We start from the raw sequence: 19,863 nt of genomic DNA, 5'->3' as shown, positions 1-19,863 counted from the left end.
TATTTTCCTGTAATTCATATGCTCATAAATTCTAGTAATATTTTTCGATAATTCTTTAATAACTTGTAACCTAGAATCATTAAAGCTTCCAAACATCGATCGACCAATTGATTAGACAATGAACAATTTGGATCAAACCCGCACTTACAGCAATGAAGCCCGTTTTATTGTTTACACCCGCCAGGTACAGGTATACAGATATACATGTACATCCCATTTTGCATCTGTGTAAACAATAGCTTTCACACTTGTCGCTCCATTGACCACAGATCGCCGCTCCAACGAGTAGATATCGTCGTTACAAATCTTCTAATTTTGTTGCTTTTATTTATTTTTGCCAAATTATTGGGGCGGCGACCACCACCCCTGCACTGTGACCTATAATTTAGAAGACGATATAGCCATATATGGCTTAACCCTTGGGGGTGGGGGGGGGGGGTGAGTCCTAGAATCAACAAACTTTGTCAATTTTTGCATCTGTATACAAAATATAAATTGTAGCCTAAAATCAGGTCATTAAAACTTTTAAAATGGTAAGTATTTAAAACAAGAAGCCCATGGACCATATCACTCAACTGAGTCACCTTGGACCATATTAAAAGATTTTCCCTATATATTCGATGTAAAACTTTAATCCCTATTGTGGCCCCAACCTACCCCCGTCGGACATTATTTTTACAGACTTGAATCTGCACTATGTCAGGAAGCTTTCATGTAAATGTAAACTTTTCTGGCTCAGTGGTTCTTGAGAAGAAGAGTTTTAAAAATTGTTACTCTATATCAGGTGAGCTAAAAACAACAACAATGTTTTAAGGGAGGTAATCCCTACATATGTTAGAGAGTAATGAAGTAACATTGTTTAATGATCATTGTATAAAAACACCTTTTTTCTTCATAAAATGTAGCTACAAAACAAATTGGCATGACTACTTATTTTGTTTCTAACATTAATGATATAAATATATGCAGTTTTGTATAGTTACAAAATTTGCAAAGACGTACATATACTTATGATTGTGACGGTTTTGAAGTCCCTGCTCAGTTCGAACTGAATTTTTTCCACTCTCTCTCTCTCTCTCTCTCTCTCTCTCTCTCTCTCTCTCTCTCATTACAAAGCATCTTACAAAATATCAAAGTCAAAAGGAAAGTATATTCCAATTAATCTACGTGCACCTAGCCACAAAGTAAAGAGAGCTTTCGATCTCCATTCTCTGGCCTCTGTTTTCTTGATTTTTTGACAAAGAACTGCACTAAAAAAAAAAAGAAGAAAGAAATTTATCACGATTATATACATACACGTATCAACACTTTGCCGCGAGTTACGACCCTTTGCGGGGTCAGTTGGTGAAAAACCAAGTTTTCATTGTTTACCTTACCAAATGTCTGACGTTAAATTAAATTACTGTTAATTTTACCTAATTTTCAAGCTTTCATAGAATGTCTGGGGCATTATTGTAATTGACGGTTATTGATGGAAAAATAACTACTGTCAAATCTACAGATAAGAAAATCTATGGGAAAATACGATATGGCTGACAAAGGACGTAACGTGCGCAAAGTGTTGACTGTGACGTAGAATGACGCGACCTGCGTCACAAAGCAATCGATGTCACAATAAATACAACGTCATAACAACTCTGTTGTCAATGTATCAAGGCAGGCTTGGGTAAAGCAGTCGTTTTACTTCTCTCCGTTTTGATTATTGTATACAATGGCCAGTGCATCGGAGGTAAGTCATCTGACTTTAATTCCTTTCTTCCCATAACCCGTCACATTTCTCAAGAGAGATGTAGTGGATCACACATCCTAGACTTGAAAAGGTCTAGAGTGGTTCGCTTTTGTGTTGGGCTAAAACCTAACAATTACTTCCCAAAACTAAGTTGCCAACATCATACAAATAACCAGATGTTATCAAAATACGCGTACGTTCTTAAAACCTATGGTGTTACTTTTTAAATTACAGATTTCTGTGCAGTTAAGAGAAAGCTTGAAAAATGGGACTTTGACCCTGAGAGATCTTGACAACAAGGTAAGACAAATAATATAATTGTCAAAAATGTGAATTTCAAAGTCAGTTCAGCTGCAAAGGATCCGCAACTATATTCTCAAACTATTTTCATTGCAGAAAAGGGGGTCGTCCAGAAGCAAGAGAAGACGCGGTAAGAAGGAAGATAAGGGGACGGCATCAAATGTAAGGGATTCAGGGAGTGCGGGTCAGGAATTACTGACACAGGAAGGTGCGCAAGAAATGAGAAAAAACTGTCGGAGGTCCTCCAAGTATCCAAAACGAAGTATCGAGCTAAAGAACAGTGACATATCCGACAGTCAAAACAGCCAAGACGCTGAAATGGTATGAAAAATAAAACATTCATAATTGACTATTCCATTATTTTTTCTCTCTCTAGATTTGTCCAACTTGTATAAGTAAAAGGTATTATAATTTCTTTATAGATAGTGTGCAGTCTGCTGGACGTCATCATTGACGAAGCTTACAGACACTGCGCTGCTATTGAACATAGGTGATTACAGGTTTACAATAACCACGTCATCAATGTGGTCCTTATATTTATTGAATTAGATATCATTCAGTCGAGTTACACTGATCTGAATAGTTACATGTATTATCCTTTACAGTATCACTAAAGACCATGCTGACGCCTTGGTTGTTGGACTGATGTCAGCCTTTAATGAGACAACAATAGTCAAATGTAAGGCACTCCAACAACAAACAAGACAAATACAAGAGGTAAGACGTTAAACAACATTTAGACAAGGTGGTATATTAATATGCATGTCTTTACAAAAATTAAGGCATGAACGCTTGGAGGTGATAATGAGCTAAGGTAAATAGAATTTGTATCCTACATATAATGATGTTCAAAATGTACTTAAAAATGTGTTTTCAAATGGCAGTTGATGCTCAGCGCAGCAGAAGAAACTCTGGCTGACCTGTTTATTATTGCAGCTCATGGTGGTTTGCCGGTGTAAGTATATCTTCTATAATTCAGTAGTACAAATAAAGTGTTGCATATACAACATGTACCATAGAAACATGTATTCCCTTTGAAAATCATAGAAGACCACATTTAGGTCAAATATCAGGGAAAATTGGGTAACAACCTGTTTTAAACCAATATAAATTTAATTGACTCCATGGTAATGTGTAAAATTCTGTCGTGGACTATCTATTTGGAGGATTAAAATAAGAACAGCCTACTTAAAAATTTAAAATTCGCACTTCTTTGAGAGATTGTGCCTCTGCTTCCTGTAAGGAAGTTTGGGGACAGGTTCAGTACGCCTTCTCGTGCCAGGAGCTTTTCGTCCTAACAATTTCACACACACACGGAGAGAGAGAGAGAGAGAGAGAGAGAGAGAGAGAGAGTATTAATTTGAGTTTTCCTATCAGGTATCCAATTTTTCATTCCATTTCAAAACCACTCTGACAAAGAAGTAACATAATAGAATATATCTAACACGGAGAACAGAGTTCACTCTTACCTTGTTCCTCATAGACAGGTTTAATTAATTAACCATCGTTTTAATTAGTCGATTTTTACTTATTTTATTTCTCTGATTAACTGTTTTCAGAATTACGATATGATGACAATTCTCTACTAGTTCTATATTTATACTATTCTATGATATATTATACTATGCTATACATGTACTATTAAGGACACTTGATACAAACAATAAAAAATGAATAAATAGGTTGATATATATATATATATATATATATATATATATATATATATATATATATATAGGCTTAGTTTTGATGTAATGAGTACAAATATAGAATTCCTCTAAAAAAAAAAATAAGGGACTGGCAAAGTTTCTGTATTGTTCAAAAGTTGAATATATTGCACATCCCCAAACATCTTTATACATATTATTGAAAAATGAAGGTAATAAATTACATTCCTTATGTTAAATTGTATTCACTTTACTTACAAAACATGAATTTAGTTGGGTTTTTTTCAATTTTGAAAAAGAGTTTGTTAGTAGCAAGTCTTTGTAATTTGTACAGCCCTGCCAAAAACTGTTGCGATACAACAAACTTTCCTCCAAAGAAGTTTGAAGAAGCTCAATATTCACTGAGAAAAGTGGCGCAACAGGTATAAACAAATAAAAAGGTGTAGAAAAGTTGTATATTCCAAATTCATAGATTATTGCGATTTATCAAATATTAGTAATATCTTTTATGAATATTACTAGAATTTGATGGAGGAATACCTTTTATCTTGTAGGCAATGTTTGACAGTGGTGAAGAGATTGTAGAGAACACATTTTCACAGGATGACAGCAATTATAGGTGATTTCATTATTCACAAATTTAAACCTACGTACAGTATATTATAGATAGATAGATAGATAGATAGATCATTGAAGTTTTGACTTTTTCAGGTTGGACAGTCTTGAGAAGCACGGCATTGACAGTAATGAACTATTGGTAGGTATACACGACGGTTATATGTGTAAAAAATGTATCTCAATTCTCTGTTCTGAAAAAAGTGTGAAAGAAGTTTTTTTTTTTATTAACATCTTTCGTGGACAGGTAGATGAAAATGAGGAGCCTCCGAGAGGATGGAGAAAATACATTTGCTGTATCAGCCCCCCAAAAAGTCAGGTGCGCATTAATTCATACCCTCGGGTACATGATCAGTGGTTTTCTTGTAGTCAGTTCCATTGAGTTTAATATCTGACAAATTTCTTGTTTTTGTTTCAGCAAAAGAAAGAAAAGACCGGCTTTCTCTCACGACTGCGCCATATGTTCAAATGTTGCTGAGTCCACCCATCACGAAATGAAATGTTTAAATCTGTCGAGTTAATTAAGCAATGATTCATACACCTAGTTTATGAAAAATGCAACTTTCTATGATGTAATTGACAATAAAATTTCCAATCAATTTTCATATAGCATTAATTTTACTTCGTGATCGAGTCTTAAAACAGTCTGTTTGAATTCCCATGGGCACGAATTGTGCTCCTTTATTAGATGACCTGTTTTTATATTCTTATGAAGCAAAAATTATTCAAAGGCTTCCAAATGAGAAGAAAAATCCCTTGCCGTGGCCTTCAACTCGACATTCAGATATATCGACAACGTTTTATCTATGAACAATGCTCAAGACAACACACTCTTCTTCATCTGCCTCACATTTGGATATTTTATTGAACATAGATGTTAACGGCAAACTAACAACTCAACTTTGTGACAAACGGGATGATTTCAGCTTCTCCGTCGTCAACTTCCAATTAATATCCAGCAATACTCCATTATCACCTGCACATGTTGTGTATGTCTTTCAACTGATTCGATACGCAAGATCTTATTCTGCGTATGATTATTATACCCCATGCAACGAAGTTGCGAAGGGTATAATGTTTTTGACCAGTCTGTCAGTCCCCTCTCCCCCACCCCCTTTTTTTCAGCGCAGCTCCTCTCAGACCGCCCAACAGAATTTCGTGAAACTTTGTAGTTAATAAGGACACACTGTGTAGATGTGCATATTCCCAGGAAATTTTTATTCAATATTTTTTCTGGCAGTTATGCCCTGTTTGAATTTAGAATTTTGAGCCCGTCTTTCCTGTTCTTGTGAGCGCAACTCCTCCGAGACCGCTCAACAGAATTTCGTGAAACTTTGTAGTCAATAAGGACATACTGTGTAGATGTGCATATTCCCAGAAAATTCTGATTCAATAATTTTTGTAGGAATTATGCCACTATATTGCATAGCTTCATCATTCATCATGTGAGGCATTGTCAAGCAATGTTGGAGGGTGGGGTATGTGAGCTTGCTTACCGCTGCTTTCATTCCATTTTTTTTAAATCGAGGCAGGCCACTGACAAGTAAGTTGATGTTTCCGGGGGTTTTAACAGTCGGTTTATTTATTTATTTTATTTTTTGCTTCATATCCCGTCAAGAATTTCTCACCCATGTGGAGGCGTCACCAGTTGTAGGTGAAGTACCACAAATCTATACCTATGCTTCGCGTCCAGGGCCGTAACAGTGAGTGTTCTTTATCGTGTCAACCCCTGCCGTGACACGAGACCTGTTTTGAAGGTCATACAGGAAAGACCCATGATCTCACTTTTAAATGCAGAGCGTTTGGCGAAGGGGCAATCACTACATGTGTTAACGTCTTAGGTTTGACGCGGTCATGGCATTAGCGGATCTCGAACTCACGACCTCTCGGTTACGATTCATTTATTGAAAATTTTTACGTCCCTTTCGAGAATCTTTCACTCATGTGGATACGTCATCATTGCCGGTGAAGGGCTGCAAAATTTAGGTCTATGCTCGGCGCTTACGGTCTTTGAGCAGGGAGGGATCTTTATCGTGCCACACCTGCTGTGACACGGGACCTCGGTTTATGCGATCTCACTCGAAGGACCGCCCCATTTAGTCGCCTCTTACGACAAGCAAGGGGTACTGAGGACCTATTCTAACCTGGAACCCCACGGGATCCTGGTTACAAAGCGAACGCTCTACCACTGAGCTACCGCGACATACCGTTTAAGTCAGCATTTCGCAAATTCTATGGTCGTTATAACGATCTAGTTTGCCAACACAAGCTGTTATTTGGTCAAATGCTGTCTGGCGTATTTCATACCAACTGTTAGGCCGTTCTTTACACTGATTTTGACTACGGATTACTCAGTTTACCTGACCAAAATATAGGGCTCATTACTCCTCCTAGTCACCTGATTCCACCTCTGGGATGTCCAGTGTCCGTGGTTGCCCAATTCTTAATTTTGAAATAGCTTGTGAACACTAATCTCATATATGGCTAATCTGATAGATTTAATACTTTGTACAATACTTTAACGCTTCTCCTCCTATATGGCTTATCGGAGTTCATTATGTAAGGGTTAATGTACGAGTATCGCTCCATTGCTTTTAAGGAATGGAGTGATACGAGTACATTGACCCACTTAAAGGACACATCTCGTGTTTTCAAAGTATACAGAATTATATGCATTTTGTCTTCCTTATGCTTATAGAAATTAATTGTAATAGTTCGTTCACTGAAGTATTGCGATAATTTGCCACAATACGGACTTAAATCTAAGCCCCGATTTCAAAAAGCCTAGTTAATTAGATAGGTAGTCACGTGGTACAGTGACGTCATATGCGACCTTCGTCGATCAATTGTTGTAATAGTAGTGTTAGATATTTTTAAAAACTCGAGTTTTAGGGGCCTAATTTATTTACCATGGATAACATTTATTTCGATGTTGACAAATTCCCCGAGTCTTATATCTTTTAGCCACCAATGCGAGAAAAGCGAGTATGAAATCTGCATAAATTTGCGAGTAAATAATGTTTACATGGGATCACTGTCTAAACACTATTTGGTAATGCCATTTCTGTAAACAACTGTAATTAGCGCTGTTGCTTTTCTAAAATAAACAGTGCAATTATTATAAAATTTATTTTTGGAGAAGTTAGATAGGCCTAAATTATAATACGATTATGTAGCATTGACAACTAAGCCTACTGTCACGGGTGCATTTCGGGGGAAAAAATAGAATAAAAATGATCAAACTTATTGTGAAAATCACAATACTTTTAAATTATTTTATTCAAGCAATTTTATTAATCATTATATTTTGTTATCTACACGTTGTTACTTAGGAAGTGGGAGCGCGGCGTGCTGTTGTTGTAAACACGTACGCGTTCCTTTAAAAAAAAAAAAATGAAAGCATTATAATTCAATTCAAAGTTGGGAAATATCATATTTTATTATTTATAATTGAAAGTTCTATTATCTTTTATCTTTAAATTTCTTTTTTTAAAACTACCAGTTGGTAGGCACTGCAAGCAAAGTTCTGCCTATATGTTGTTACAAGGTGAAGGTCAGTTGGTGCGAGTGTGTATTGAATTTGAGAGCAGAACGGAATGCATATGCGGTAGGCCTATATGTAACAGTGCGAAGCTTCGATAGAACCATTTTCTCGCAGTTTATATACGTCTTTGTCCAAGAGCTTGTTTGAAAAAGTACAGGGACAAATTCTACTGGGGTTTTTTTATGGCAAAGTCGTTGTGCCGACAAAAAATATTCACGTCTTGTCCCTCATACCTTCCTTCGAAAATTGAAAAAAACACAGTCCAAATCATCTCTCCTGACAGCAAGTACACCCTTAAACGGCACAAAACACCCCAATGCAGTGCTATTTACAAGCCGTTAATGTGATAATTGTTTGTTTGTCAATTAAATCTAATCTGTTTATGAAATGGCTAACAACTGTTTTCAAATCTTCTCGCTCGAGGTCGCATATGACGTCACAGGTAATGGCGCGTAAAATATCGAAGAAATTATGCATATCGCAAGATTTGAATTTCATCGCTATCAAACTCGAAAACTACGCAAACTGTTTCTTTTAAAACACATGTAAAGTAGTTTTAGGCATGAAATGAATTAATTTTGCTGAAAAAATTAAAAAGTTTAAAAACATGCGATGTGTCCTTTAATATCCACTGTAAACATTAATAAAAACTAAATTTTAATTTAATTTTAATCATGTCTCACGTTTTTCATTCTTTTGTTGCATGCATTTATATCTACTTGTATAAAGGTTGACCTACTTTCCGAACTCTCCATTCCTGAAAAATAATGGAGTCACCGTCATGATCGTGTGCAGGATTGGACAAAACAAGATGGCAGACGGCATTTCCAAACAAAGGTAGGCTCTTAAAACTCTTCATTTTACCGACTTATTAGACGACGAATTTATGAATTTAAAACACTGCCTGGCCAGGGAGGCATCATTAAGTTGATTGGTTGTTGGAATTCTTACTCATGTACACGTACAACTCTAAATTCATTGATCGAAGTTGACGATGTTGCCTCGATAGAATTCGAAGCGGGCGAAGATGTTTCTGATCATGTTTTCATGCATTTTAAGAAAGATACTTTCGGTAAAATAGACTCTGCACATATCTTTTAATGAAAACTTGAACCAGTGTATGCGATTTGTCCCTTAAATTGCCTTGGTTAGATAGATATCTTGACTTGAACATTTGCTAATGTGCAGGATTGGACTATGGTTGTTTCCACGGTAAATGTGCCGGATTGGACCTCGATTTTGGTTCAGGATTGGACCCTTTCTTAAATACATGCATTTTTTTTTCTTACAGATCCAGTCAGGAGCGGACTTCCTTAAGCTTAAAAGTTGCAAGTGAATGAAGTGTGTTCTATTTTATGTCTCCTAATAAAACCATGGTTTTGACAAACCTAAAAGAGCACGTGGAGCAAGGAACTATCAGTAAGCCGGAAGAGCCAGCTCGAAAATCTTTACGTGTTTGAGAATTGCACCGCGCACATGAATCTAAAGTTCTGTCACACGTTAGAAGGAGCCTTGTTGTCGAAGATCAACATGTTGAAAAGTCTTCATTTTGCAGAAGCAAATACATTTATATTGTATATACACATGTAGACCATGTTCGATTCCCAACCACTTAACATTTGTGATATCTGCATGGAATTATGAAAACTGAGCATGGTTTGACGTATAATAATCTCTTCAGGCATGATGGTTTACATTTCACAAAGCTGTTCAATGACAATAAAGACAATAAGATGTTGAGGTGTTCATGTTTTCAATACTTAATGATCTGTCCACATGCACTTGTGCCTTTCATATGTATGCTTCTGCTGGAACCAGTTTTGATTGTTAAAGCGGGATTTATTATCTTTTGAAAAAAAATTCCCTATCATTTTAATTCTAATAATCTTGAGTGCATATGTCGTGCAAGATATCGAGGCCAACTCACTTACAAGGATAATTACTTACGGTAGAAAATATCAGCATTTAAAACCTTTCGTTTCTTGTAATTACATTGAATTCAACCTTGGAGTGCATATACTGATGAAAGCAAATAAAAAGGATATTTTCTCAGAAATTCGCAATATGACTCCTGTAGCTGAAATATGAACCTAAATGAAAAGCAGTTTTGTCCATGGTGTTTTTTCTTTTTCAATATTTGCTGCTCAGATGAGAGGTTACTCTTCAATACAATTTTTTCACTAGTTGTTATCAGTTCAATACAAACGCAATAACATTGAAATATATTTAATAACACGTAAAACTTAGGTTCAATGAAATGACAAATCAACATGTGTAAAATGCAATGTAAAAGATTAGTAGTATTTCTGTAAAACAAAGCATAATACCGTAAAAATAATCGTTTCACAATGTACATAAACGAATATATAAAACGGCTGCCATGGTATACATGTATGTATGCACCTCGTGTATTCAGAAAACAATGTATTTTTTACTTCGAGTTTCTTTTATAATGGGCAAAAGCGTGTGTTGCACTGGTCACAAACGAAGACAATTTTTCTGACTGATGTTTCCTTTATACATGCCTACGCAATTCAGAATTGGTCTTGAATTCCTCACCACAAATTTGCACATTCGAAGTGTACCCATCTCATGGAATGAAGTTCTAGGGCTTGATACCTGAAACAAAGGAGAAAATCTATATAACAGAGTTTGGAATTAGGGAATATGTAAGCGGGTTAATTGAATTCAGGAAACGTCGAATTTATATTGTTACAGAGGATTCTAAAATAATGATAATTTCTCACGTGTTTTATAGGTCAAAATGGCCTTATATATCATGGATACGAACAGTCAACGTTACATCTGTCGTAAGCAAAGATTGGTGATTCATGTATATATCTGTTATATTGGTTCATTTTGAAGGAGATAGCGAATGAATATTTTACAGTAGCAGTTGTCGTCGTTGGGAACTTAAACGACGATGTAATTTGATAACAGTAAAAAAAAAATTCAAAATACACCATGGTCATGTTGGAAATGTCTGAGAATCTAATAAGCTACATTAATCAAACTAAAATATGATAAAGTGGAGTCGAGATTCGAAAATATAAAGGATTTTGAAAATAAAGATAAAAAGAGGGTCCAATCCTGAACCAAAATTGAGGTCCAATCCGGCACGTTTATTGTGGAAACGACCATAGTCCAATCCTGCACATTAGCAAATGTTCAAGTCAAGATATCTATTTAACCAAGGCAATTTAATGGACAAATCGCATACACTGGTTCGAGTTTTCATCAAAAGATATGTGCAGAGTCTATTTTACCGAAAGTATCTTTCTTAAAATGCATGAAAACATGATTAGAAACATCTTCGCCCGCTTCGAATTCTATCGAGGCAACATCGTCAACTTCGATCAATGAATTTAGAGTTGTACGTGTACATGAGTAAGAATTCCAACAACCAATCAACTTAATGATGCCTCCCTGGCCAGGCAGTGTTTTAAATTCATAAATTCGTCGTCTAATAAGTCGGTAAAATGAAGAGTTTTAAGAGCCTACCTTTGTTTGGAAATGCCGTCTGCCATCTTGTTTTGTCCAATCCTGCACACGATCATGACAGTGGGAGTGTTCGAACAAAAGAATGACGTTATAGGTGGATTTTAAGTCTATGTTCCTGCCCATGCTTCCCCCTCCATACCATGCAGTACATTAAGTGGAGGAGGTTTCATTTGGTGCACTTCCAATTTGGGGAGCTGAGAGATATTTGTTTTTCATAAAAACAATCTCTACGGTAGTTTAAATACTATGAGACCTAGAATCATCAAACTTTTTCAGCTGATATATTTTGGGAAATGGGTGGGTCGCACTTTAAAGTTAGGTCACGAATTGTGACCTTTGATTACGATGATATGGCCAAATATGTTAAAATCCTGTGCGACTCGTAACTGGACAATTATTTGGTCTAGAATTATCAAACTTGGTCAGTTAATGCATCTTAAGAAGGTGTGGCGCGCCCTAAATCAAAGTCACTGTAGGAACGTCGGCAAGTATTTGACATTGGGGAGGCGAACTGAATATTGAAAGGAGGGGAGGGGTTTATCTAACTTTAAATTAATCCCCGAGGCTCCATTTTTTAAAAATTGAAATGCAAGAATATGTGTGACGAAAGGTAAAATAAAATCTCAACAAGTTGTTTTAGACGTTGAATTTTAACTAATTTTCAATATTTTCCTGTAATTCATATGCTCATAAATTCTAGTAATATTTTTCGATAATTCTTTAATAACTTGTAACCTAGAATCATTAAAGCTTCTAAACATCGATCGACCAATTAATTAGACAATGGACAATATGTAGCAAACCCACGCTTACAGCAATGAAGCCCCTTTTATTGTTTACACCCGCCAAGTACAGGTATACAGATATACATGTACATTTCATTTTACATCTGTGTAAACAATAGCTTTCACACTTGTCGCTCCATTGACCACAGATCGCCGTTATACTCGGCGCTCCAACGAGTAGATATCGATCGTCGTTACAAATCTTTTAATTTTGTATTTTGTTTTTATTTATTTATTTTTGCCAAATTATTGGGGCGGCGACCACCACCCCTTTGCCGATGCCCTTGCACTGTGACTTGTAATTTAGAAGATGATATGGCCATATATGGCTTAACCCTTGGGGGTGGGGGGTGGGGATTGAGTCCTTGAATCAAAAAACTTTTTCAGCGTGTGCATCTGTATACAAAATGTAAATTGTAGCCTAAAATCAGGTCATTAAAACTTTTAAAATGGTAAGTATTTAAAACAGGAAGCCCATGGACCATATTGCTCACCTAAGTCACCTTGGACCATATTAAAAGATTTTCCCTATATATTCGATGTAAAACTTTAATCCCTATTGTGGCCCCAACCTACCTCCGTGTGGCATGTTACAGACTTCAATCGGCACTATGTCAGGAAGCTTTCATGTAAATGTAAACTTTTCTGGCTCAGTGGTTCTTGAGAAGAAGAGTTTTAAAAATTGTTACTCTATATCAGGTGAGCTAAAAACAGCAACATTGTTTTAAGGGAGGTAATCCCTACATATGTTAGAGAGTAATGAAGTAACATTGTTTAATGATCATTGTATAAAAACACCTTTTTTCTTCATAAAATGTAGCTATAAAACAAATTGACATGACTACTTATTTTGTTTCTAACATTAATGATATAAATATATGCAGTTTTGTATGGTTACAGTGACAATCATAAGTATAGGTACTATACTTATGATTGTGATGCTTTTGTTGAAGTCACAGCTCAGCTTGAACTGAATTTTTTCAACTCTCTCTCTCTCTCTCTCTCTCTCTCTCTCTCTCATTACAAAGCGTCTTACAAAATATCAAAGTCAAAAGGAAAGTATTCCAATCTACATGCCACACAGTAAAGAGAGCTTTCGATTTCCATTCTCTGGCCTCTGTTTTCTTGATTTTTTGACAAAGAACTGCACTAAAAAAAATAAAAATTATCACGATCATATACATACACGTATCAACACTTCGCCGCGAGTTACGACCCTTTGCGGGGTCAATTGGTGATCGAAAACCAAGTTTTCATTGTTTACCTTACCAAATGTATGACGTTAAATTAAATTACTGTTAATTTTACCTAATTTTCAAGCTTTCATAGAATGTCTGGGGCATTCTTGTAATTGACGGTTATTGATGGAAAAATAACTACTGTCAAATCTACAGATGAGAAATTCTATGGGAAAATACGATATGGCTGACAAGGGACGTAACGTGCGCAAAGTGTTGACTGTGACGTAGAATGACGCGACCTGCGTCACAAAGCATCCGATATCACAATATATACAACGTCATAACAACTCTGTTGTCAATGTTTCAAGGCAGGCTTGGGTAAAGCAGTCGTTTTACTTCTCTCCGTTTTGATTATTGTATACAATGGCCAGTGCATCGGAGGTAAGTCATCTGACTTTAATTCCTTTCTTCCCATAACCCATCACATTTCTCAAGAGAGATGTAGTGGATCACACATCCTAGACTTGAAAAGGTCTAGAGTGGTTCGCTTTTGTGTTGGGCTAAAACCTAACAATTACTTCCCAAAACTAAGTTACCAACATCACACAAATAACCAGACGTAATCAAAATACGGGTACGTTCTTAAAACCTATGGTGTTACTTTTTAAATTACAGATTTCTGTGCAGTTAAGAGAAAGCTTGAAAAATGGGACTTTGACCCTGAGAGATCTTGACAACAAGGTAAGACAAATAATATAATTGTCAAAAATGTGAATTTCAAAGTCAGTTCAGCTGCAAAGGATTCGCAACTATATTCTCAAACTATTTTCATTGCAGAAAAGGGGGTCGTCCAGAAGCAAGAGAAGACGCGGTAAGAAGGAAGATAAGGGGACGGCATCAAATGTAAGGGATTCAGGGAGTGCGGGTCAGGAATTACTGACACAGGAAGGTGCGCAAGAAATGAGAAAAAACTGTCGGAGGTCCTCCAAGTATCCAAAACGAAGTATCGAGCTAAAGAACAGTGACATATCCGACAGTCAGAACAGCCAAGACGCTGAAATGGTATGAAAAATAAAATATTCATGATTGACTGTTCCATTATTTTTTTCTCTCAAGATTTGTCCAATTTGTATAAGTAAAAGGTATTATAATTTCTCTATAGATAGTGTGCAGTCTGCTGGACGTCATCATTGACGAAGCTTACAGACACTGTGCTGCTATTGAACATAGGTAATTACAGGTTTACAATAACCACGTCATCAATGTGGTCCTTATATTTATTGAATTAGGTATCATTCAGTCGAGTTACACTGATCTGAATAGTCACATGTATTATCCTTTTCAGTATCACTAAAGACCATGCTGACGCCTTGGTTGTTGGACTGATGTCAGCCTTTAATGAGACAACAATAGTCAAATGTAAGGCACTCCAACAACAAACAAGACAAATACAAGAGGTAAGACGTTAAACAACATGTAGACAAGGTGGTATATTAATATGCATGTCTTTACAAAAATTAAGGCATGAACGCTTGGAGGTGATAATGAGCTAAGGTAAATAGAATTTGTATCCTACATATAATGATGTTCAAAATGTACTTAAAAATGTGTTTTCAAATGGCAGTTGATGCTCAGCGCAGCAGAAGAAACTCTGGCTGACCTGTTTATTATTGCAGCTCATGGTGGTTTGCCTGTGTAAGTATATCTTCTATAATTCAGTAGTACAAATGAAGTGTTGCATATACAACATATACCACAGAAAATTGTATTCCTTTTGAAAATCATAGAAGACCACATTTAGGTCAAATATCAGGGAAAATTAGGTAACAACGTGTTTTAAACCAATATATATTTAATTGACTCCATGGTAATGTGTGGAACTCTGTCGTTGACTATCTATTTGGAGGATTGTTCAAAAGTTGAATATATTGCACATCCCTAAACAGCTCTATACAAATTATTGAAAAATCAATGGAATAAATTACATTCCAAATGCATGTTAAATTGTATTAATTTTTCTTACAAAACATGAATTTAATTGTTTTTGTTGTTGTTGTTTTGGGTTTTTTAAAATCAATTTTGAAAAAGAGTTTGTTAGTAGCAAGTGTCGTTAAAGCGTCTTTGTAATTTGTACAGCCCTGCCAAAAACTGTTGCGATACAACAAACTTTCCCCCAAAGGAGTTTGAAGAAGCTCAATATTCACTGAGAAAAGTGGCACAACAGGTAAAAGTGTAAAAAAGTTGTATATTCCAAATTCATAGATTATTGCGATTTATCAAATATTAGTACATATAATATCTTTTATGAATATTACTAGAATTTGATCGAGGAATACTTTTTATCACGTAGGCAATGTTTGACAGTGGTGAAGAGATTGTAGAGAACCCATTTTCACAGGACGACAGCAATTATAGGTGATTTCATTATTCACAAATTTAAACCTACGTACAGTATATTATAGATAGATAAATAGATAGATAGATAGATAAATAGATATATAGATAGATAGATAGATAGATAGATCATTGAAGTTTTGACTTTTTCAGGTTGGACAGTCTTGAAAATCAAGGCATTGACAGTAATGAACTATTGGTAGGTATACACGACGGTTATAAGTGTAAAAAATGTATCTCAATTCTCTGTTCTGAAAAAAGTGTGATAGAATTTTTTTTTTATTAACATCTTTCATGGACAGGTGGATGAAAATGAGGAGCCTCCGAGAGGATGGAGAAAATACATTTGCTGTATCAGCCCCCCCAAAAGTCAGGTGCGCATTAATTTATGCCCTTGGGTACATGATTAGAGGCTTTGTTGTCGTCAGTTCCAGTGAGTTTAATATCTGACAAATTTTTTGTTTTTGTTTCAGCAAAAGAAAGAAAAGACCGGCTTTCTCTCACGGCTACGCCATATGTTCAAATGTTGCTGAGTCCACCCATCACGAAATGAAATGTTTAAATTTATTGAGTTAATTAAGCAATGATTCATACTACTAGTTTATGAAAAATGTAAATTTCTATAATGTAATTGACAATAAAATGTCCATTCTATTTTCATATAGCATTAATTTTATCTGGTGATCAGGTCTTCCAACAGTCTGTTTGAATTTCCATAGGCACGAACTGTGCTTCTTTATTAGCTGACCTGCCACACCTTCATTTCAACATTTAGATATATCAACAACGTTTTGTCTGTGAACAAAGCTCATTTTCATTCATGTATCGATTCAATATATCCCAGTGAACTGGAAATAAACGACAAAACAGTCTTCCACATCTGCTTCGTACTTGAATATTTTATTGAACATAGATGTTAACGGCAAACTAACAACTAATTTTATGACAAACGGGATGATTTCAGCTTCTCTGTCGTCAACTTCCCATATTTATCCAGCAATACTCCATTATCACCTGCACATGTTGTGTAGGTCTTTATGCAGCGTATGATTATTTTTTGAAGTCGAGGCAGGCCACTGACAAGCATGTTGTTGATGTTACAGGGGTTTTAAAAGTCATCCAATTTTTGTACCGTCACGACCCGTCGACGAGAATTTTTCACTCATACTGAGACGTCACTAGTTGTAGGTGAAGTACCACATTTAGACCTATTATAGGTCATATCCGAAAGATCCATGATTCTCACTTCTAAATGCCGAGCTTTTGGCAAAGGAGCAACCACTACCTATGTTAAAGTTTTAGGTTTGACACGGCCATGGCATGAGCGGGGTTCGAACTCACGACCTCCCGGTTACGATTGATTGAATATTTTTTACGTCCCTTTGGAGAATCTTTCACTCATATGGAAACGTCACCATTGCCGGTGAAGGGCTGCAAAATATAGGCCTATGCTTGGCGCTTACGGCCTTTGAGCAGGGAGGGATCTATATGTACCACCTGCTGTGACACGGGACCTCGGTTTTTTGCGGCGTCGCTGTGCAAATACGCAGTGAATCATCTGTTATATTTGTTTGATTCTGTTCAAATTATAAACGTACATTACTTTCATTATAGATTGCAATAAAAAAATGAACAACACGAAACTTAATTTTTGACATTTATTGTTCATGTATTTTGTATCTCGCATTCAGAATATGTTAGTTGCTAGGCTTTTAAGAGAAAGGTGTATGAAGACTTTTATAGATCCTTTCAAATTTACAAATTTCAATTGGTTACGGACTCTACTATTTGGGGGGGGGGGGGGGGGGTAAAATCTTAATCCTAAACATGAAAATATTATAAAACTAAACTCACGTACAGTGTTGCATGACTCAGGTTTTTTTTTCTCTTTGAGTTATAGAACATCAAGACAATGATTTTAGACTGAAATACGACAAAATTAATAAGGCAGATATTACTTTTATTAGTAATAACGAAAGTGGGATGATCAATGAAAAAATATGTAACATGTCACTGCATGTATGCCGTGACATAAATATTACATTTTTATTAACTTTTTACACGATCTCAAACATTCAAACACCAAAATGATTTGTGAAAAAACCTCTACGTTCTGATGACTTGCATAAAAAAGGAAGAATATTTTACCATAATTTCATTAGAAAAAAAAATGCAACAACATAATGCTCCAGAAATGACTTGTTAGAGAACATACATAATAACGTGGTTTTAAAAATGCTTCCTATATTGTATTTCACCGTTAAAATTACTAACTGAACCAAACATATAATAACTTCATAATTAATAACGCATCAGTTTACAGCGCATATAATTCATAATCTACATTGAATAATTTAAAGAATTAATTACTCCGATAAACTTTTATGAAAATATCGGGTTTATCGCTCGAATGGCTTTAATTTCAACAAATAACAACAACGGAATAAATTCAATAAACACAAATAATACAAATAAACTCACATTGTCGCTTTTATTGTCGCTTACTAAATTTAGGCCGAAATGACAAGACCCCGAAGAAACTTTAGGCAACTTGTATCGCAACACGTCATTACGCTCAGGTTTACAGCGGATAAATCACTGCTATTATTATCCGTAATATCACGGTTACGTACTGATTTTGGGCAGTTTTCACTTATCTTTTTGTTTTATTTTTAATTGTTTCTATATGTCCTCCTATCTTAAGTCCCCATAGTGTAGTGGACACATGGGACGCTAAATTACATAAACTCAAATAATTGAAGATATCTTTTAATTAGATGAAAATTATAAGAACATGTCCTAGACAATTAATTTGATGCGCATAACAATTCAATTAAAAATCTCTGCAAATGATTATTGATATCTTCAAATCTGAATTATTGCGCCCATCAATTGAATTGTTGATAGCATTAATATGCTTGATGCACGCAATAATTGTTTTAGCGAGAACCATTATTTGATGAGAGATATCTTCACCATTCAACATATCCACAACTGATAATGAAGTTGCGCCCTAATTTCTTTTACAAAATAGTTGTAAATGATAAAAAATATCTTCAATTAAAAAAGAAATAGATCATCAAAGCGTTATACCAAACTCCAAATAAAACTTTGCGAGCAATAATTCCACCACATTGATGCGCACAACAATTCAATTATTGCGCGCAATATTTCAGTTGATGCGCGTATCAAGTCTATTATTGACTGCAATAATTCAATTGATGTGCGGACACCATAGAGAGTGTTCGAAATGACCAATGGTCGATCAAACTTGGTCCACATCATCCACAGGTGAAGGGGATTCAAGTTTGTTCAAATGAAGGGTCATGTCCCCGTCAAAGGGGAGATAATAACGAAAATGCAAAAATAGGGTGGGGTCATTTAAAAATCTTCATCTCAAGAACCATTGGGTTAGAAAGTTCAAAGCATGAAAGCTTCCTGACATAGTGCAGATTAAAGTTTGTTCAAATCATATCTCCCAGGGGTATGGTGGGGCCACAATAGAGGATCAAGGTTTTACATTCGAGTATATAATGTTCTTCTCAAGAACCACTGGATCAGTAAAGTTGAAATTTACATGAAAGCTTCCTGACATAGAGTAATAATCCAAGTTTGTGCAATTCATAGTCCCTAGGGGTAGAATGGGGCCACAATAGGGAATCAAAGTGTTATATGCTGATATATAGGAAAACTCCTTAAAAATATCTCTTGAACTATTTAAGCTTGGGCTTTCATATTTTGTATATACATATTTTACGGAAAGCTATTTCATGTGATGCAATGGTGTGTGAACTTGACCTGTAAGTTTGACCTACTTTTGATAAAAATCTGACATATATAAATTATGTCCTAACTGAACTATTTGAGGTAAATCTTTCATATCTTGTATTTATATTTCTTATGGCAAGGCCTTTCATTCATATCATGACCTTTGATCTTGTGATATTGAACTCGGAGTTTGACCTACTTTTAAGAAAACATAACCTATTAAAGATAGTTGGAACTATTTTAGATGGAGCTTTCATATTTTGTATATGAATTCTTTATGGCAAGATCTTGTACACTATAGTGTTTGATCTTTTCACCATGGAGTTTGACCTACTTTTTAAAAAATTCCTGACCTATTTAATATCTTCTGAACTATTTA

General features: G+C 35.5%; 2 protein-coding genes and 2 long non-coding RNA genes across 4 annotated transcripts; 3 read left to right on the top strand and 1 right to left on the bottom strand.

The window, feature by feature from the left end:
- Positions 1 to 2,916: 2,916 nt before the first annotated feature.
- Positions 2,917 to 4,899, top strand: LOC130054959 (uncharacterized). The gene is made up of 6 exons (XM_056166090.1): positions 2,917 to 2,984; positions 4,031 to 4,118; positions 4,251 to 4,315; positions 4,408 to 4,457; positions 4,563 to 4,630; positions 4,730 to 4,899. The coding sequence occupies exons 1-6, from the start codon at positions 2,917 to 2,919 to the stop codon at positions 4,787 to 4,789; spliced, it is 399 nt and encodes a 132-aa protein (XP_056022065.1). The 3' UTR covers positions 4,790 to 4,899.
- A 5,166-nt stretch (positions 4,900 to 10,065) lies between these two features.
- Positions 10,066 to 11,570, bottom strand: LOC125650066 (uncharacterized). Its single transcript, XR_007360882.2, has 2 exons — positions 11,357 to 11,570; positions 10,066 to 10,474 (listed from the first exon to the last, which is right to left on the bottom strand). It is a non-coding gene; the product is annotated as an uncharacterized LOC125650066 (long non-coding RNA).
- A 2,175-nt stretch (positions 11,571 to 13,745) lies between these two features.
- On the top strand, positions 13,746 to 15,021 carry LOC130054958 (uncharacterized). Its single transcript, XM_056166089.1, has 6 exons — positions 13,746 to 13,763; positions 13,998 to 14,063; positions 14,160 to 14,384; positions 14,485 to 14,552; positions 14,668 to 14,779; positions 14,947 to 15,021. Exons 1-6 carry the CDS (start codon positions 13,746 to 13,748, stop codon positions 15,019 to 15,021), a joined length of 564 nt encoding a protein of 187 aa, XP_056022064.1.
- A 652-nt stretch (positions 15,022 to 15,673) lies between these two features.
- On the top strand, positions 15,674 to 16,120 carry LOC125652719 (uncharacterized). Its single transcript, XR_007361667.2, has 3 exons — positions 15,674 to 15,737; positions 15,870 to 15,915; positions 16,019 to 16,120. It is a non-coding gene; the product is annotated as an uncharacterized LOC125652719 (long non-coding RNA).
- The last annotated feature ends 3,743 nt before the right edge of the window (positions 16,121 to 19,863 follow it).

The sequence above is a fragment of the Ostrea edulis genome, chromosome 5 (assembly GCF_947568905.1).
Source record: "Ostrea edulis chromosome 5, xbOstEdul1.1, whole genome shotgun sequence".
In the NCBI taxonomy this organism is placed as follows: domain Eukaryota; kingdom Metazoa; phylum Mollusca; class Bivalvia; order Ostreida; family Ostreidae; genus Ostrea; species Ostrea edulis.
Note: the sequence above shows the minus strand (reverse complement) of the source record. Positions and strands in the feature narration are given on the sequence as shown.